A 22,158-nucleotide genomic window follows, 5' to 3' on the forward strand; every position below is an offset into this window, starting at 1 on the left:
CTCCTATGTAAATGATATAAATTGATGCAACCTTCTGAAAATCATGCCTTAAAAAAAAAACAACAAAAAACCAAAGTGGCCCGCTACAGTGGCTCATGCCTATAGTCCTAGCCCTCTGGGAGGCCAAGGCAGGAGGACTGCTTGAGGTCAGGAGTTTGAAACCAGCCTGAGCAAGACTGAGACCCTCTCTCTACTAAAAATAGAAAAAATTAGCCGGGTTTGGTGGTTGCATGCCCGTAGTCCCAGCTAATCAGGAGGCTGAGACAGGAGGATCACTTGAACCCAGGTATTAGAGGTTGCAGTGAGCTATGATGATGCCACTGCACTTTAGCTGGGGTGGCAGAGCAATACTCTGTCTCAAAAAAAAAAAAAAGTGATCATGAAACTAAATTAACATATATCTTTTATAATGAAAATGTGCTAATTTAACAATATCAGGAAACTTAATAGTTTGACAGTAATAATAAATGCTAACTGTACATACTATTAGCAAAATAACTTTTTGCTTAAATAAAAGGATTTCTACTATCTATAACAGTAATAAGGTAAATTTTTAAAACTTAACCAACCTCAATCCTTTTGAAGTAAAGCAATACTCATATAATGCCTCATGCTTCATTTTTGTCATTTTGAAACAAAATACATTAAAAAGCTACAAACACTTAGGAATGCAACTTAAATTATATTCATTTAACTACTCACTAAAAATAATTAAAATCTTATCTCATGTTTTGATCAATGGCTAAGAAATCCATTATTTTACATGCAGGAAAAAAAGAAGCATTTATCATCAACATGTCTGATCTCCTCTTTGATATTGCAGCATTTTTTTTTTCAGCTTTGCCATTTGTTACCAACTTTTTCCCAGTTATAAACATTTTAAATTGATTTAAGTCAGTAGTTGCTTAGAGGGGACTGTAAAATCTTTTAGAGTTATGCTTTAAATCATTACTGAAAGATTTACTTTTAGTAATAATAAGACAGCTTTGCATATTAATTAGATCATCAGACACATGTTTGCTGAGGTTTAGCAGTTGTGTGATGAATACAGCATGGCAGTGATAGAGCTGTAAACCTCAGCACATAGATTTCTAATACATTTTATTGAGTTAGCCCAAGAAATAATCACTCTGCTAAATCCAAGTTAAACACCTGATGGAATGTTAGGATATTTAATTAAAAATGAAATTATGCTGTACATGTGGGTGATTTTACACAATGGCTAAAATAGAAGTCCATGAAAAATTAATTTCACTTAGTAAAAAGCATACACATAGCCCCTTTGTGAAGCTGGTAAATGAATTCAACCACTTCTACTTAGATATACATGATGCAGAAATAGATTAAATAAATGAGGGGAGGGAGGTGCAAGAGAGATCTTCTCAACTAAAGGAACAAAGTTGGTAGATGTCATGCACATTAAGACTGTCTTTCAAAAAACAAGTAAATCCTATTACTTCACCCTCAGTGATTCCACTGTGAGAACTCAAAAGATGGCCACTGGGGCCATGGATCAATCTCCTTTCTAAGCTACCAGGCAGCATTCAGTTCCAGCAGGCTAAATTTAGGCCATTCCTATTCTTAGAAATCTTGACAATCTGTATGTTTTCCTTACCTTGGAAAAGAACAACTGCCCAGTCTTCACTGTTAAAGGCAACAAACTGGATTATTTGGCGGTTGAAAGCGGGGCATAGCAAAAAGCACAGACTTGATGAAGAACGACAGTATGATGAATCCTGGGCAAACAGCATGGCATAGAAAAAAAGAAAGAAAGGGAAGGGCAGAGGGAGAGAAGAAGGAAGGAAAAAAGAAACACTGGACTAGAAATGAAAAGGCCTAAATTCTAGATTGCAGATTTGGATCTATAATAAAACACCTATGTAAGTTCTGTCACCTTTCTGTGCCTTAATTACCTCATCTGCCATATGAGAGTACAGGATCAGAAAACCCTGAGGATCTCTTTAAACTAACATTCAAAAAAGTCTAGCAAATATGGAAACAACCCCACCGTCTTTTTCCTCATCATCTAATTGATCACTCATTTATGCATTTATTTATTCACCAAGTATTTATGGAACACCTCCCAAGATGCAGGGCTTGAACTATGTCTTGCAGATACAAAGGTGAACAAGATACGCCCTGTGCCCTCACGAAGCTGAGTGCCTGGGGTGGGAAAGAGGCGACAGGGCAGACGAACAAGAGGGTGAATCTGAGTGGAAAAGCAGGGACCATGTCTTGAAGTATCTTATATACCATGTTTAAAACATGGCCTTTATCCTGAGGGCGATTAGGGACACCAAAGTTTTCTTCAGTATGGAGAGATATGATCAGATTTGTGCTCTGATATTTTGGAATATTGGACTAGAGAGACACAAACCTGAAAGCCCTGAATAACTATAGTGTCCTGGCCAGAATGAAAAGAAAGGGACCCTTGTAAAACATGGAATCAAAAGGATTTGACTGTATGTGAAAGAGGACAAGAAGGAGATGACTTCCTGATGACCAGCCTAGAAAACTTGGTGGATAAAGCTACCATTCACTGAAATAAAGAACAGAAGTGAAGAATCAGGTTTTGGTGGAAGAGGGAAAGAGGGGAGGAGGCACCAGTCATACAGGAGAGGATGAGTTCAGTTTGGGGTCTTTGGATTTAAGGTCCTCTAAGAAACATACTGGGATGCACTGGATAAAAAGCCTGGGTCTGAGAGTAGAAAGACCTTTGTATTCAGCTTCTAACTCTGACTTTAGGGAAAAAAATTAATCATTCTGAAACCCAATATTTTTGTATGTAAATGGAGATAGCAGGTGCCTTGGAAGAGAGTTGTGAAGAGTAAGGTGATGTATAAAGGGTGCAAGACACTGAGAAGTTAAGTAACTCGCCCAAGGCCACATAACAAGTAAACAGTAGAATCAGATTTTAAGCCCGCATCTGTTCTCAGAGCCCTTGGCTGCTACAGACAGCTACTTAGAGTCAGTCTGGAATTATCTTCTCACAGACTAAAAGTTCAAGGATAATTAAATAGAGAGAGCTACATATTCTGCCGGGGTATTTTTAACTCCAGTCTTAAATATTACATTGCTAAAATTAATTTTATGCCATTCCAGATTTTCACAATCTCATGACATTTTTCCTAGTGGAAGAACGATATGCAGGATTGGGCATGGCCATTATTCATCCCAGATTTTCTGGTGTAATCTTTATTTCAAAATTCCACACTATTATCCTCATACCACTGAAATGTCCTGAAAAAGCCAGTATTTCCATATCCAGGTTCTGCACCCTAAGTAGCACAAAATACTGTATTCAGGAAACCTGGTCACCACAGGTGTTGATGTACAGGAGGTCCACAGAGCACCTTGACGTGTATGGGTGAACCAGTGGATTTCATGGGATAGAAATATTGAAAGACCATTGCATTAGCGGTGCCTGATTTTGATCTAGTAAATCCTATGAGAGTTAATTACCAAAAATCTGTACTTTTAACAAATTAATAAGCTCTATAGGTGATTTATATGCACGATAAATTTAGGGAGCTGCTGATTTAAGAAATAATTCCCTTAAGAGTCCCACATATCAAAGATAGTCAGTATGCATTTTCCATTAGATACTTTTGAAATCAATTAGTCACTGAAGTACTTAGTCTACAAGTACTTAGAGGTACTTGTAGAAAGAGATGATGATCTAGTGATGCAACCCTTTTGTGAACATCCTTCTGTGCAGTGGCAGTATCCAGTCAGTAAAATGTTCACTTCCCAAATGCAGCAGAACATTTTCTGTCTCACGTTCTGATAAGTTAGTGTTTTTATTAAACCAGATGATTCTGCAAGTGGAATAGAGGCAGAGAATGCACTGAATTGAGATTTATGAAAAGCAATATCAAATGACAACTGTCTATCACCAGTGGCAGCAGCTTTCACTTAGGGAAAAGAACCAGACTCTCTGAGGTTATCTGCTACTGGTAGCTACTTAACCAAAAGCAACCAAAACTATGACTGTCATAATTTTCATTAGGACCTAATATTCAAAACACATTTTTTTATTCCCAACATCTGTTTTTCATCTGACAGAACATTTTACTTTGGGGTCATAACGTTATGTACAGATTATACATTACCTTAAAAATTATTTTTAAAGTTTCTAGTATTACTAGCCATCAGAAAGTGTAAGTTCAGAATAGACTTGGATGAGGAATAATTAAGGAGCAGAAAACTTTAAATATTTTCTAAATAAACAACAAGGAATGAATACTAAATGGTTCAGATAAAAAATTGTTAAAAATTAACAACTGTGGATGCAGGAGGTAGTGTGTTCTAGGCACTGAGTTGGCCATAAGCTTCAACTATATGCTTTAACATAGTCATATAGATTCCAGGAAAAATGGGCTACAAATGAGTGAAATGAATGATGAAGTCATGAAATCCTGGGTAATTCCACACATTCTTCTGAAAAACTTCAATATGCATCTAGTTAAAATAGATGCAAAAGCCTTTTAGAGTGACTTTGGGGAATCACCCAGTGAATACACATCACTGAAACTTCCCACCCCCTCCCTCCCAGCACTTCCTTATTAATAGCTCCATGCTTTGAGAGCCCACTTGAAACTTGAAACATTATTTTCCTCATGGATTACTTTATGCATTGGCGTAAAAATTCATTTTCTAGAAGATGAAATGATATTCTTACCTGTTTCACAGCTGGGTCCAGTGAAGCCTTGTGGGCAGGCACACACATTAGCAGCAATGCAGGCTCCTCCATTCCTACAGCCATCTTTGCAAAATGCTAAAATAATTCAGATAGATACATGATTTTAGCACTTTAGAAGTAAGTAGTTTAATAAACTCCAAACCTAGCTTGTCATCATTCCCTTGGAGATGTGGACATCAAATTATAAGAGCTATCATAATTTCATATTCATACATTTTCCGTATATGCAATAAACTTCAACACAATTTGTAATGTAAAACAATACTCTTCCCAATGTTCAAGAAATATTTCACCCATAAATAAAATACTGAAATTAAAAAAAAAAAAACAGTAACTTTACACAACAGAAATTTATAAAACTCAGATTGTAGGTTATTGTAACAATCTAATTTGAAAATAAACCTAAAAAATGGCAGCTACCCTAGAGGGGCAAACCACTATGCAGAGAATAAGACCAGGAGACAGGAAATGACTTAATCTCATGAGGCTCTGACCATTTTACATACTGGTCAAATTGCCGAAATATTAGAAAAAAGTACCCCATCCTTCAAAAATTTCTAAGCCAGTCCTGCTGATGAATTAACCAACAGTAAGAAAAAATTGCTAGAGTGGTCTTCTGGGAGCATCTTGCAGTCCTCTGCCAAGGACAGGTCAGGATCCAGAATCTAGGGCAAAGACATTGCATATCAGAGTGCGTTTAGGAATGAGGAGAAAAGTTTTTCTGTGAGTAGGAAAAGGAACCAAGGTCTGAAACACTGTAAGGGTGATCTTTTGAGATGTGCTGCCTTCAAAGAAGCACAGAAAAAAGGAGAGAAAAACAAGACATGTGAGCAAAACAAGGGGTGAATAAAACAAGAGAAGGAGATGGAGCTTCCTTAGAAGCTTCTATTTCAACTTCAGCTTATTCTTTGGCTCTGTAAGACTAAGGGGCTGCTTCCTCAGCCTGACAAGGTCCGTCATGAATGAATTAGACCAGCTTGTTCCAGGCATTGGGGCAAAAGTTTTTCCTCTAGTTTTCTGTTATGTGTTCCTCTACTTAGGTAGGATATATTTTCTCAGAGTGATAAAACAGAAATCTGAAATTCTAGTGCTAAGTTAAAAAGATGAGCACAAAGAGGTCATCTGGCTTTTTGGTTTTAAGTCCTAAGTTCTTTGGTCCTTCATCCTAGGCAAAACAAATACAAAAACAATATAGCTCAGCAAGGATTTGCAAAGGAATTTAGAATTTAAAGGTCATAAGTCATCTACCAGACCATGTACATATTTTCCTTGGAGCAATTTTCTAGGTTGCAGTCTGTTGATACAGCATAGAATTCAATGATTCAGATCCTACATCTAAACTACTTATCTCTCAGCTTTTTTCTATTCCCATCAGAAATACACACAGGAATTGGAGAGTCTTTATTGAAGGAATCTATAGTCCTAACTTCCAGAAGTAATTTATAGATCCTTGATGTTTCACCTTTTTTCAAATATAAGAATTATCTGTCTGCATCCACTCATGATTTTAAGAGTTCTTTTTCCTACAAACTTTATTCTTCATGTTAAATAGAAATCAAAATAAAGTAGAAATAAGAGAGAGCAGCTGTAAGACTCCCAGATGAAACTTTAAGCCCAAACTCTCAGAACACCACATGCTTTGGAAGAAGTCCTAAGGGTTGAGTTGTACAGTGGTCATCATTTATCCACAGGGCATAAAGACCCCAGAGGATTCCTACAACCGTGGATAGTACAGAACCCTATATATACTATGTTTTTTCCTATAGATACAGATCTGTGATAAAGTTTAATTTATAAATTAGGTACAGTAAGAGATTAACAACAATATCTAATAATAAAATACAACAATTATAACAACATGCCAGCATCACTACTGTTGTGCTTTGGGGCCATTACTAAGTAAAATAAGGGTTCCTTGAATCTGAGCACTGTGACTCGACAACAGTTGATCTGATAACCAAAATGGCTACAAAGTGATTAATGGGAAGGTAGCATAGATAGCATGGGTCTTCTTTGACAAAAGGATGATTCATGAATGATGTGGAATTTAAAACTTATGAATCGTTTATTTCTGGAATTTTCCATTTAATATTTTCAGACCACAGTTGACCATGGGTAACTAAAACCATCAAAAGTGAAACTGCAGATAAAGAAGGACAACTGAACTACACTGTAGACTCTAAAAGTCTGGCTTTTATCAGGATTTGTCTAGTGTTTTCAAGCAAATATTTGTGGGATTTGAACCCCACATGAGAAGGCCTTTTACACAATGACCTACACTAAAGGTATCCACTGAGTTTTGAAAACTGGAATAATCCTCTGGCCCACCCATACTGGCTCCAGTGCATTGTTGCAGACCAGGCCTTTAAGGCCCCTGCTCATGAGCTGCTGTGTTAACAGCATTTCCTTGCTTTTTCCTCCCTCCCACATACACGGTATTGTAGCAAATTGCTTTCAGTGAACTCTGAGATAAAGGACACAGTATATTTAAGGAATGGGCAGTTTTGAAGCTTGAAATGCCTAAATTGGACAAGTCACATGACATAATAAGGAGTATAAACTTTATCCTATGGGAGTTGGTAGAGTTTCCAAAATAGTCCTTTATTTCCCTTGTGAAATAGGAGGTAAGATCATCTGATGAAGGAAAAGAGGACAGTGGTGGAAAAGTGAGTTAATGGATATTGATGAAATACAGTTGGATTATTCTCTGATGGAAATGAAAATCCGAGCTCAACAAGACATTTAAAAGAATTATCAATTGGCATTGACAAACCAGCTAAAATGGGAAACTACAACATATAGAGAGACCCAACGTGCACAGCGAATTCATCTTTTACTGTAGTGTCCAACAGCTCACAAGAGAGCAGAGAAGAACAGACTGACCCCAAATGGAGGTGTTTCACAGTGGAGTATGGCACTATAATAAATGGGTTGATGGTGCTGCTAGAAAAATAGCTGTCATGATACACATACACATGTTTGGGTTCAAAAAGAAACACCTGAAGCTGGGAGAACTGGTAAACTGGATGCAAAGGAAGGTTCAAAGAGACTGAAGATCAAGAGTCATAGAAGAAACAGAATGAACAAACTGGAAGGAGAGGAACTTGGGATTAGGCAATAAAATGTTGAAGTTTAAGATTTCAAAGATGGAGCAGTTCTGGACAAAAATGCCTAGGATGTGGTCATGGGTATGGTTCGCTAGAAAGGAGTAGAGATGAAAACCCCTGTGACTGAGGCCAAGGAACATTAGGTCAAAGGCGTGGGCCACTTAAACACTGAAGTAACCCAGGAGGACGGCGAGACCTGAGAGGAAGGCTCTCAACCACATACCAAAGCTCTCAGTGACTTTGGGGAGGACCCAGAAGGTACATAACAGGATACAAAGTAGATGGATTGCATTAGACATAACAGAAGAGGTGTTGGTATTTAAATCTTTTACCTTTGCATGTGGTTCCATTGCCCGTATAGCCTGGCTTGCAAACACAGTTGTGTCCTCCGACGGTGTTAAAGCATAAAGCATTTTCATCACAGTTGTGCTGATTTGTGATGCACTCATCGTGTTCTGAAATGAGGAATACAATTTTGTTACTCAAAGATATATTTTCAAAGACATTATATTTTAAACTGCACCTGCATCTTGGTTATTGCATGGCAATTCTTTCAACTACAGACATAATAAATTATAAATTAAAGAAGGCCCCAGATTTTGAAGTATTGTATACTCCTTGTGAAGTACATACATAGTTTACACATCTACAAACACTGAATACAAAAGGATTTGGACAATGATTGGAAGGAGGAGAAGGATGAGGATTAATTCTCAGAAGTAGATTCCAAAGTCAGCTGTATACAGTCTCTGTGGTTAATATTTGGTGAGTTATTCTCATGAAATAAATCTGGCGCCTAACTCTTCCCTGAAGCATGCAAGTGGTGACAGGAAAGGATGTGAAATTGTATTGCTCTGTGAGTCATGACCCGCAGGATAATGGAGTTGAAGTTCTAGGAGTTGGGTGTCTGCAGTTAACACTAGCATCCAGGCTTGCAGGCATAAAGATACTTAGGCAAACTGTTGGGGGAATGTTTGACCTCCTTAAGTTCCCTCCCTCTGCAAAGAAAGTATCACACCTCTATTAAATAAGACAAACTTGCTTTTATAATATGTTCAAATACAAACTTTAAAATATGTAATCAATATGATACTTCTTTTAACTGCTTGGAACTTGATGCTTTTGAAAGCACTGACTTATTTGATCCTCCCAGCACCCCTGTGAGAGAGGCAGAACCGATACCATTATCACCGTTTTAAAGATGAGTCAATGGTGGCTCAGAGCGTTTAAGTGGCCTGCCTAAGTTCACAAGAATATTAGGTAACTTCAGAATTCTAGCTCAGTGTTCAGCAAAAATGTAAATGTAAGGAATGAAATACAGTGAATATGAGAAAGCAAACATCTAGCACCAAAATCAAGAGGAGTAGGAAATGAAATACGTGAGGAAATGCATACAAATTATTACAGTTCAGCCATCTAAAATCCTTACAGTGGCACTACTTATTACTTGGTCTCTTACATAAATATGATTTAGGCCTAAAATTACATATATATTTTAATGACTTACATTGATTGAGCCATTAATTCCATACGATGTAAATCATGAAAGCCAAAAGAAATGTTTGCTTTTCATTTTAGAACTCTTTGTATTCCAGACATTATAATGGTAATATATCTAACTTTGAAAAAAATTGTCTTTGGCATGTACAGTTGAAGTTAGACTAAAATCACTTAATTCAACTACTAAAATACAATGCCCTGTATTTTATTTTTTAAAAAATAAAGATTAACATTTTGCTATAAAAGTTTATGTCTCATGCTATACAAGCACAAAGTTGTGATAGGTTTAACTAGATCCCTGTAATAAAACTCTTAGAGATTATTTCCAATAACCCTTCAGAGGATAGAAAGACTTCAATCACTATGGTTTCAGAACTGCATGAATGGATATCTTATTTTCCACATTCCTGGCTGAATAACCCAAAATTGTGAAAACATCCACCCTTATTATCTAGTATCATAGTTTTTATAGTTTGCACAGTTTTTATAAATTCATGCATATTATTGGTAGCTTAAAATTTAGCTGGATTACACACAGGTCTCCTAATTGGGGCTATCCTTGGACCACCATCAAACTTCAGAGGCCCTAGAATAGGCAGCCCACCTACCTTTGGGTTCTGCTGCCTGAAGCAAAATAAATTTACTCTCTGAAGTTTGCACCTGCTGCCAATTTTCTTCCCAGTGCAAGTCAAAGTGCTGCAGCTAATCTATAAATCTCTGTATGGACAGCCATAGGCCCTTTAAAGACAGCTGCTGATTGATTTGATGCTGTTTTAATCCCTGCCTTGGTTGTCTTCTTAATTAGACCATACTCACTGGGTAGAGGAAGGGCCTAACAAGATTCAGTTTAGCACCCAGTACGATAATGTTCAATAAACGTTAAATAATTACACAACCTGGAACCTTGTTTCCTTTGTTGTCATTTAACTCTCATGGTTACCGAAGTGTAAGTGTGCTTCTAAGCAACTTAACGGTAAAGACAGTTTTTATTTTTTTGTTTATTTTTTTTTGAGACAGAGTCTCTGTTGCCCAGGCTAGAGTGCCATGGCCATCAGCCTAGCTCACAGCACCCTCAAACTCCTGGGCTCAAGCAATCCTCCTGCCTCAGCATCCCGAGTAGCTGGGACTACAGGTATGTGCCACCATGCCCGGCTAATTTTTTCTATATATATATTTTAGTTGTCCATATAATTTCTTTCTATTTTTTTTTAGTAGAGACAGGGTCTCAATCTTGCTCAGGCTGGTCTTGAACTCCTGAGCTCAAACAATCCACCCTCCTCGGCCTCCCAGAGTGCTAGGATTACAGGCGTGAGCCACTGCGCCCGGCCTAAAGACAGTTTTAAATGCATCCGTGCCTTTACACATATTATTCCCTAGGTTTGAAGTCTCCTTCCCTACAGGTTCTCCTGGAAAACTCTCACCATTTTTAAAGATTACACTAAAATGTCATGGTTTATGTGAAGATACCTTAGTCTCCCCTCCTACAGAGCAGGGGCTACTGTTTATTTTCCTCAGCACTATATAGAAGGCTCTGTTATTCTATTTTGTTGTAATTGCCTACTTCTCCTTGGTCCTCCATTCTTTAAAGCTCCACCTGGATTGTAAATTTTTAGACAAGAATTTTGTATTGCTCTTTGTATCTCATTTCAGCATTTAAAGAATGTTTCTTGAATAAATGATGGGATGATTGTATAAATAACTGAAGCAAGAGAAAAACTACTTCCTCTGCCATCATTCAAGCCAATCTCAATTTGTTCAGTTGTAGATTAGATGCCAAGTGTAGCGCTATTAAATATTAAAAACCTGAGCTGTGTTTTACACTGGGTTCACGACAGTGTTGTTTTATTTGATTTTGGATATTTCAAGTATGCATTAAGGTAGCAGGACATATTTTGAAAATGGAAAATATTAGTTCCTTTACACTCACCACTTTACATTTTTCCACACTACTTAAAGTTGGTTATAGTTATAATTATCAACTAAACTGTGACCTTAGAGGAAGCCTTTAAAATGCCTCTAGTCTCACAGAAGAATTAACTTTAATTTGATAGCCCTTAAGACAGAATGTAAATGAAGCAATGAGAAAATATTCTGTAAAGTCATCTCAATAAATAGTTAATTATTGCTGTCCCATATCCAGTTTTGATCAAATGTTAATTTCTTACCCTTTCTCTGACTCACACATCCCCCAGGACTCCACCATCAACTCACCAGTGCACTTCTCCATTTTAGTACTTCCTCCAACATTTTCAAGATATAATAAGTGAAATAGGGAGCAAGATTCTCAGATAAAATTTAAATCAATACTATGTTATACAGTTTGAGAAGAGCATGTCAGGATGTAATAATGAATGAATTCCAAGGTTTATTTCACATATATTGAAAGGCATACATTCAGATCTGAAGTTTAGAATATCCAATCCATAAGACTCAATGTTATCTTTACGTCCTCATTAAAGATTTCATTGTTCATGTGATATAACAAGCCAAGTAACAGCTGGGATTGAAACCAAAGGCACCTGTTTCTAACTCTTCTTCATCAAAAATATTAGCGCACGGTTAATTTAAGCATTCTTTGTGTCTATGAATTTGAAATTTAAATGAAATGTAAAGAAGAAATAAACATATAGAAAGAAAACACCATCACTCAACAGTACTAAACACAAGTAATTTGGGTGTCAATCATTACAGGACATTTTATATAGAATCCATAATCTTATAGTGATTGCTAGGAAATATTTGGCCTGTGGGCCATAATTTCTTTGCTGTGCATCTCTACATACAATGTAAAATTGATTTTATAACAGTGACAAGGCTCAATATAGTAAAAAGGAAAAAAAGTAATAATATACACAACTGGATTCACCTAAATGGAGACGTTACATATAACAATAATACTTTGCTTTCACTAATTAATCCCTAAATTAACCTGGGTAGGTTAAGGTAGCTAATATCCTTTTAAGACTCCACACCCAACAGTGTCATCAGTCATAATAACATGCACCGAGACTTAAATTGAGCTGTTTGCAGAATGAATATGTTATCTAGAGACAAAATAGCCACTCTACAATTCACATAGCTTTCCTCACTATGATTGCAACACAGGCATGCAATACGACAAAGCACATGTTCTATTCAAGAATTTCAATATGATAAAAAACACAAATACTGTAGAAAATAGGAGTGAAAGTTCATCATTTAAACATATCTACATTTAAATTTAATTAAATACACTTTCTTCCATGTCTATTGTGTTTATGATGTTCCTGGGATAAAAAGATGATTATAAAAATAGCTGACTTCAAAAAGCTTATAGTTTACTTGCGAATATAAAAGAAAAACACAAATGTCTTTAGTACATGGCTTCATTATGAGAAATAATAAAAAAGTGAACTCTGTTTACAGAGAGTTGTAAGAGATCAAGGGAGGAAGAAGTCATTTCTGATTGGGTTAGGTGGGAATCCAGGAATGATTTTACAAAGAATGAAGAATTTGACACGGATAATATTTTTTACATATGTTGGGAGGTGGGCAGGAAGTTCAGATTCTAAATTAAGACACCATCCGTGTACTTGGCCTCTTTTGTTTTTGGAATATTGAGGCTCTTACAAATTTGAATAAAACTGAATGATTTATAATAATCATAGCTACAATTCAGTGCTTACTAAATGCCACATACTTTATAACACACCTTACCTTATTTAACCCTTGTATTAATTAAGAAACATTACCATTATTTACAGAAAATTAAACTTGGCTTGGAGAGGTTAGGTGGCTTGCTCAAGATCACACACCTAGTAAGTAGTGGAGTTGTGGATCACATCTGACTCCAAAATCCGGGTTACCGATTACTATGCAATACTGTCGTCTGACATATTTAATGCTTGTGTTTTCCCCAATCGGTTTTTTTATCCTAGTTTGTTCTTTGTAATTATCCAGAGGTTTTTAAATGTTTACACAATTTAATGTCTTTTTGTTGTATGTGGAGTCTTCTTTTGCTTCACAATTAGGAAGTTATCATCTCTTTATTGTATTTTCTACTATTTTTTTAACACTGGCCAAAAGGAGCCTTATTACAGTTATAGATAGAGCTTCCTACAGCCAAGGACTGAGGTGACTTTCTGTTCATACTAAAATCCACATTTTCACAAGGTTTAAAGAAGTTTTCTTTCTTTCTTTTTTTTTTAAAGGACGACACTATGATCACATTCAAACCTCTGCACAACAAAGCAACCAGTTCACTGAACTTAGACTCCAGCACTAATTCCCTCAACTTAAAAATCTCTTGAAGTTCAACATCAAACCAGTTTGGCAAACATATACCTCCAATGTCCAAGAGTCCTCTCCTCTGATACCAGTGGTCAGGCCCTAGTAACACTGTCCACTGTTTCTGGAAAATCTGCTTAACATTTACCAGCAATATCCTAGATTCTTTGGCTGACACCTTTATACACTAGATTCTGCTCTTCTGCTAACAGAACATAATATACCTTCATAGCTGGCCTACTACTCTCACAGAAACTTCTTCTCTGATGTATTTCTCCAGCCATAAGAAATATATTGTCGATATTGCATCTTCTACTCTTCTATCCAAATCTAGAAATGTTGGAAAAACAGCAGCCATAGTAACATACAAGTGTAAGTTTCACTAAGAAAGCTGCTTCATTTTCCCCAAGTGTTTGCTGGAATATAAATTTTAATGAGTAAGTTCTCTTAGACTGTGGTTGGATGTGGCCCTAAACATAGGCACAACCTAGCTCTGGTATTAACTATTATCTGATTATTAGAAATCTGAGAACAAGCTCCCTTAGGCTTAAGGCCAAATAAGTCTTGGAGCCAGGAAACCAATAGAGAGGCACAAATTAGTCTTGAGGAGCTTGTAATAACAGCCTCAAACTGTAGGTCAGGCATGGTGGCTCACGCCTGTAATCCCGGAACTTTGGGAAGCCAAGGTAGGAGGAACACTTGAGGCCAGGAGCTCAAGACCAACCTGAGCAACACAGTGAGACCCCGTCTCTACAAAAAATAGAAAAATTTACCAGGCACGGTGGTGCACACCTGTAGTTCCAGATACTTGGAAAGCTAAGGCAGGAGAATCACTTGAGCCCAGAAGTTTGAGGTTGCAGTGAGCTATGATGACACCACTGCACTCTAGCTGGGCAACAGAGGAGACCCTGTCTCAAACAAACAAACAAGAAAACCTAAAAAACTATGTATTTAGAGGGATGGTTTATCTCAAAAAACATATGGCTGCTTAGTCATTTTCCTCTAATATTTCTGTAGACCAGATTGCTTGCCTTAAGATATTAATGGTTTTTGCAGAAGTTCATCCATAAGCTTCATTCATTAAGTGTCTGACCGAAGTAAATACGTAGCGCTCTGCACTGGTTTGTGAAGAGCATCAGAATAACCAGCCCACAGATCTGCCATATTGAGACCTCTTGTTTTCCTCTAAAAAGAATGGCAACAGTTGTGTGTCCTCAGATAAAATATACCATCTCCATTCTATCAAATTAAATTTTCTGAACTTGTCCACAGCTTCCTAGTACCTTTACAAGATAATTATTCTAGTGCAGATCTTCTCAAAATGAGTACAAACTGAGTATAAACAATGTTTTGTATTACAACATAATTTCTAGATGGTTTTGGGGTCTATAAGAAAAAAGTGGAACTCCTTCCTTCCTTCTCCCTCCCTTCCTTCTCTTTACAGATACTTAGCAGTCTGGTATATGAAGACATTGTTTTATAATTCATTAGACAATTTAAAATGTCCTTGATTAACTGTAATGTACTAGAACCCTAACTAAATTTAAAAGATAAAGTAGAAAAAAGTGAGAGAATTATGTACTACTTTAATGAGCAATAGTAAGGAGGCAGGGTGATACAATACAAATTCTAATCTCCAGACAGACTTGATTTGAGATGTCATTCTATCCTAGTTCTATGGCCCTGAGAAAGTCACATTTTCTACGTTTAAAATGAAGAAATTAAGACCTGTATCAGAGAGCTGTTGTGAAGAATAAACTTAACGTATGAATGTAAAGACCCTGGCAAATGATACTCAAATATTAGTTACTTATCTACTTCAGTGTGAAAATTTTTTTGCTTCCGTTAGCTAAATAATATCCTGTTTTCCATTTAATTTTAATTCTGTGGAGAAAATCTAAACGTCCTACAGAGTTTGCTCTTTTCATAATCTTTTCTGAAATCACATACATTTAGACATTTTTCTGACTTCCAAAATGCCACTACTTTCAATGGTTTACATGAAGGGCAAAATGCCTGTTATCATACTGACCGATGACTCTTCATTTTCCTTCTTATAATCACCTTACTCACTTAATAATACAGAAAAAAGTTTATTTACTGTCTTTTTTAACAGATATATATTTCATTTTAACAGAAATCTACTTTAATGCTATTAAAGTGGTTGCACGAAATCATACTTTAAACTTGCTCAATGCCCGTATCAGTGACAAACCCTTTAAAACTCATTTTTAACACCCAAGCATTTTTTATTCATTATTCAAGTTTCTTGTTCACTGACCACACCAATTCAATACTGACTTCTTGTTATTCTTCAGTTTGCTTGGCAACTAGGAATGTGTTCAGATTTCCTTCCTTTGACATGCTTGGTTTATTTTCTTCTAATCTTTTCACTGGTGTGCTCAGCTTCCTTTCCTAATCCTTATTTGATCAAGAATCTTAACAACCAAAGCACACTCAAATTTCCTCCCTACCCTTACAGTAATTTCACAAGGTAATTCAAATTCTGATTTTATGGAAAAAAAGAGGTTTTGTTTCATTTTGTGTTTCATGAAATAAACTTTGGCTGAACACATTGTAGGACAACAAAAGTCTTATAACTATCAGCCAGATCATTTACATTTGTTTTCTCAACACATGATTTTGATGTTTCTGCGATGGGTCCTCCTGCTCTGGAGGATACAAAGATGCATAGTCTGAGATTTAGGATCTCAAGGAATTTTTGAACTATGAGAGGATTGGTGATATGAATAGATAACAACTATGCTATATTGTAGATGTTGTTTTGTGCTATAAAAATAATAGTAACAATGACAGTAGTTAATACTTAAGTGCTTATTATATGCTATAAAGCAGCAGTGGTCCCCAATCCTTTTGGCAAAAGGTTTCATGGAAGACAATCTTTCCACGGACAAGGGGTGGGGGGAGATGTTTTGCAGAAAGGGGGAGCTCAGGTGGTGATTCCTGGCCTTGTTTTCCTAACAGGCCACAGACTGGTACCAGGCAGTGGCCTGGGGGTTGGGGACTGCACCTATAAAGCACTAGGCGAAGTGTTTTACATACAGTATCCCCTTTTAGTCCTCACAAAAGCCCATTCAGGTAGGTACTATTATTATTCTTATTTTACAAGTGAGAATACAGCGCTTTGTTAGAGCAATTAGTATCCTCTCCAACATCCTAGGAAGTAGGAAGTCATAAAGCCAGAAATCATCTTCAGTGTTTTAAAAAACTATAACCTATAAAGAAAGATCTCATGAGGCTTAAAGAGCTCAAAGAGATGAGGACTGACTGAAGGGTCTGGGAAAGCATTAGGTAGGAAATAGGCCAAACAGGTGGGTCTTGAAAGATAGGGAGGGTTATAACAGAAAAGGGTAAGGATTGGAAAGAGTACTGCACCTGCACGTGGAGAAAACACAGGTGCAGAAGATAAAAGCATGGGGTATAATAGGGCCATCAAGTGCTTAAGCTGGCAGATGGTGATGATTGAAAGGGAATAGTAAGGAGTAAGTGTTGGTAGGATCCAGCATTCAACATGATTTCATTTGGTAAGCAATAAATAGCCACTTCCAGCTGTAGTAAAAAGGTGGCATGAAAAAATTAGAGTTGATTTTTAAGAAAATTAATCTAACAGTAATGTGTAGATGAGGAGAGCCTAACTTCCCTTGACCAAGTGGGCTTCTCATGTTAGAAAGTTAGCATCGCCTTCTTTTTAATCCCTCTTTCTTTTATTCTATTCCTTTTCACTGAGATTATTACAGAGAATTGAGACAGGAGTCTGTGCAATACTGAGAAGAGGAGAAGGAAAAGGATAAGGAGGAAGAGAAGGGGAAGGGCAGACGAAATAGAAGAGGGAGTGGAGGAGGGGGAAGAGAAGGGCAGCGGCAATGACAAAGACAACAGAAACTGGTGCCAAGCACTGTGCTGAGTAACGTGTATGTGCAGCATGAGGAAGTACTTCAGGACATAGGAGGAAGAGTTGGGAAGTTAGCACGAAAATCATAAGATTCAAATCCCTGTAAGGCAAGAATCACATCTTATTCATTTTACACGTGCCAGCCCCTATGCTTTTGTGGAATGGAACTGTGTTGAATAGAGGGTCTGAGGCAGAATGGACAAAATGATGGAGAAAGAGGGGCAGATTTAGACATAGAACTGATGGGCTCCAATGTGAATCAATATTTGGGCCAAGAGGAAGAAAGGCATTAGATAATTCAGGTTCTTAACCTGGATGACTGAGAAGATGGTGGTGAGATGAATAGATACAAGACAATTTATTGTGTTTAGGGATTTTGTTGTTGTGTGTTTTGGTTTTGTTTTTATGGCAAAGAAGAAAATAGAATTAAAAAGTTAAGATTTAAAACAACCATCTTAAGAAAATGAATTTACTCAGTTGATAATGATAGCAAACACTCCACATCCAAAATCTGTCTATTGGACAACCACCCAGATGGTAAATCCTTAGGTCTAATTCATCATTCACCCACAACATCCAATGCAATGACTAGCACAAAAATGGTCTCCAATGAATATCTGTTAGAGAATGCACCAATCACTATAAAAAGTGTGTCTCAATCTAACATGCAAAACAGGTAGAGACTTGCTTATGCAGAATATGCAAGGTATTCTAGAGTGGCAATGCCGCACGTCTCTTGCTTTCTCTTCAAATGCTTGTTCCATGTCCATCTCCTCATTCTCAGCACGTGTCCCCATGAACAATTTCACAGAAAAACATCCAGGTCCTCAGGAGGGAACATCTCAGACTTCATACCTACACACAAATATGTAGCTAAATCTATCCTTAAACCTTTTTTCCTCCCAAACAAGGAATCTGGGAGTCACCATGGTCTCCTCCCTCCCTTCCTCTTACCCACCACATCCACCTGGGGACCACATCACCTGAATTCTACTTCCTTTAAAGTTCTCATTTCCATCTCCCCTTCTCCATCCCCATTGCTCTGCAGCTGCCAAAATGTGGGCACTAACTAGCTCTTGTTTGGATTAGTGCAATAGCCTCATGGTGACACCACTGCCTCCAGTTTGATCCATCTCCAGAACATTATCAGAATGACTTTTCATAACATATGATCTCCTCTCCCAGCCACCACCCTCTCCCCCTTCTCACCTTTTCTCTCTTGATTTTGCTATTAGTGAGACACCATTGTTTTTACTAATCATCAAGGTACCATCTCATCATTAAAGCTTTCATTATGACCCTAGGATCCCACCAAACTGTACCACTGAGGCACTCATTGCATTATTTTATTAGTAATATAATTTATTGTGATGCTACTAAAGGTCAACAATCATCTCAGCCAATTTCTGTACATGTCTTTCTTGTGTGCTTTCCTGTTTTAACACACAAGTGCTGTTCTCTGTCCAGAAAGCCTTTCCTCACTTTTTATGCCTAACTCTCTTGCTCACGTTCCACTCAGATCAAACAATGCCTCCTTCTTCAGAAAATCTTCCTTGAAACTCTCTCAGTCTAATTTATATGACCCCTATAGCACCTATCAAGTATTGTGTTGGATTTCATCATAATAAGAATGTCATCATAATATTTGAAAGCCAAGAATGTGTAGTGGTTAAGAAAAAGGACTCTGGAGCCAAGCGGCCTCAGTTCAAAGCCTGGCTCTGCCTTTTACTACCTGTGAAGTTTAGGGCAAGTTACTTAATCTCCCTAAGCCACAGTCTCTTCCTCTGTAAAATGGACCTAATAATAGTACAGGAGTAAAATCCCCAGCAGGATCTGAGACAGTACTAAGTAATCAAACAAATATTTCTATAGTAAAAATATGACTATTCTCCAAACAGAAACAATAAAGATGAGAAATAACCTCATATCAGATCAAATTTTGCTGCCAAATGAATTTTAAAAATAAACATTTGAACTGTCTATATCCTTCACCTAGATTCACTCATTGTTATTGTGCTTGAATGTTTTTTTACTATGTCCCTGTAGAACCTCTTTGAAGTAAAAATTAGTGACAAAACAAAAAAAAATAAATAACATGATAATAAGGTAAATAAACATTTGATTTTCACAGCTGTCTGGGCTTTTTGGAGTTCAGAACTATAGATAAGGGATCCATCCATGTGATAACATATGGAATGTGATAACGTATCCAATGTGATAACGTATGGAAAGGACTGAGAATGATCCTGCCACATGTAGTGCGTTACAAGTTAGTATTAGATTAGCCCCCATCACGCTTTCAGGGATTAATTCTCTTACCTGTGCCCCCATAATCAATACACATCTTGAAATGGGAAATTTTAATAATAGATCTTTGAATCTTCAATTCTTGCCATAATACCTGATACATTATAGGCATTTGATAAGTGTGGATGAATGAATGATGGTCAGGCTCCAATATATAAAAAAATCAACATTTTTCAATTTCTTAGAGTATTTTACATCTAGCATTTATTGCACTCAAAATCCACGTCACACACTTGGGATTTAACATTTAGAACACTTATCTATGCGTTGCTTAAGAGATCATGATGTTTATCTTCACCAAGGTAAAAGTTCAAGCTTGTTGCTCCTAGGTTTTCATGTCAGTGCTGCTCCTAAACTTGACAGGAGGCATGTTTTTCCATTTATTAACATTTATTTGAAAGAAAGAAAAAGCTTTCACTTAGCTAGTGAAAAATCTCCACTGGAGAAAAGTAACACCCCACATAGCCCCATATGATCTATCCTATTGTTGAAAACTCTAAAGCCTACCCTGTTTTAATATCTACAAATAAATAAGATTAGAGAGAATATTCAACAAACTACACCAAACAAAAACTGTATCTCAAAACAAAATGAAATATAAAAGGGAACTTCTAAAATATAAAATTATCTAACAAAAACCACCACAACACTTCCACCTAGATAGTCTTTCCAATGCATTTTAAAATCTTAAAAGGTTTCCACACTTGGATCAGACACTGTATTCTGACTGTAATCTTCCAATTTAAAGAAAATTAGGATGATTCTTCAGAGTTTAAAGGGATGGGACTATGGGGCAAAAGAGATCCATCAGTGTTTTTGCTCAGTGGCTTAATTTTAAAATGAGCTTCATCACAAAATTCATCTTTCTTAGAGCATGTTATTTGAGTCTCCACCATAGCAAAATACAAGATATAAGACTATTTTCTATTCCAAAGGATTATAAATATTGTTCTTGATAAAATACAAAAAATATCTTTTGTGCATGTTTCAGTCATGCTTCTGTGTGTGCTGTGTTTCAGAAGACTTAATTATCTCTGACCTTTTAGAGCTAATATCTTTTAATGTCCTTTAATGTTTCTGTTTGCAATGATGTGTTTATTGATGACACAAATATCTGTTAAGGTCTCTTACTTATGCTTAAGTAAGAGTCGTGGTTGTTACAAGATGAATAAGACAGAATCCCTGTCCTCAAGACATTAATAGATGTTATTGCCTCATAAAATAATATACACAAATGTATTTCTTTATGCGTGTGCATATATGTGGGTATGTGTGTGAATGTATATGTGTGTATGTGTATGTATATAATTTATATGCACTAAATATAGAGAGAGTGATGTTAAGTAGCAAGTTGATGGCTAATTTATACTTGTGTTTTGTTCTGTTCTTGAGTGGCAGGAATCGCTTTAGGAATATAGTGAAATCTTTTCTCTATTATTTCAAAAGTCACTTTTTAAATACAAAAAGGATTTTCTCTTTTGATAATATGGTTTGAGTGCCTCTTCCTTTTATTTTTTTTTTCAAGAGTTTGAAATGGATTTTGTTCTAAACCTCATTTTGAATCACTTTTACTTGATGAGGTTCCTTCAACTGCAGCAATTCTTTTCTCACTATTCCTCACAGAGGGGAGCTCTCACCCCCAGGAATCACTGAAAGTTATCAGAGTAGTTTAAGAAATACTTTAATCTGGCAACTCATCATTTACTTTCCATGAATAGTGTGTGCCCCACCTCAACAAGCTAACTCTTCTTTCTCCTTATGCCCATGATTTTCCCATAAGCTTTTGGCCTTTGGAATACCAGTCAGAACTGTTGCTTAGCCATGAATACAAATTCGATCTTAAGAGTAGAAAATGTGTAGCTTAAGGATCAACTGCATAGGAAGAGATTCTGATCCTAACTTTCTTTACTTTCCCTTCTCCTTTCACTACTTGCCTTCTTACATCTCTGCTTCCTGCCTGTGCTTCCCAATTGCAAGCTGCACTACACCTCTTTCCAATTTACTCAGTCCACTTTCTTATATTCTTCCACAAAGTTAAACACTTAAAAAATTATAACTTGTAATCTTCTCCTGACTGCAAGTGTGTATTTTAATTATAATCAGCAATATCCTCCTCTGGGGAAAACTCTCACTCTTTGTATTCACAGCTTCGTATTCACAGTTTTCCCTCCTCTAATTACACCCAGCACCTTCCTCCTTTCTGCCTTCTTTCCTCCCCCTCTTTTCTCAGAGGGCCCAGATCTAGTAAGACTGGCAAGTAGGTATATTTAAGGGTGCCCTCTTGTAGTGTTATTTAAACATGTCCCATATATCTTCTCACAAATGATAAAAACCCATTCACTTACTCAGAATGTCCCTTTAAG

At 36.7% G+C, this 22,158-nt stretch overlaps 1 protein-coding gene across 2 annotated transcripts in view; it reads right to left on the reverse strand.

Annotated features, from left to right (window-relative positions):
* NELL2 (neural EGFL like 2) overlaps nt 1–22,158 on the reverse strand; it is a 314,905-nt gene that overhangs the window by 83,041 nt on the left and 209,706 nt on the right. For both annotated transcript variants that reach the window (XM_069489903.1, XM_069489905.1), the window contains 2 exons: nt 8,142–8,264; nt 4,682–4,777 (listed from right to left, as the gene is read on the reverse strand). In XM_069489903.1, coding sequence (XP_069346004.1) covers nt 4,682–4,777; nt 8,142–8,264 — 219 coding nt within the window. The remainder of the gene's footprint in view (nt 1–4,681; nt 4,778–8,141; nt 8,265–22,158) is intronic.

The sequence above is a fragment of the Eulemur rufifrons genome, chromosome 16 (assembly GCF_041146395.1).
Source record: "Eulemur rufifrons isolate Redbay chromosome 16, OSU_ERuf_1, whole genome shotgun sequence".
Classification (NCBI taxonomy): domain Eukaryota; kingdom Metazoa; phylum Chordata; class Mammalia; order Primates; family Lemuridae; genus Eulemur; species Eulemur rufifrons.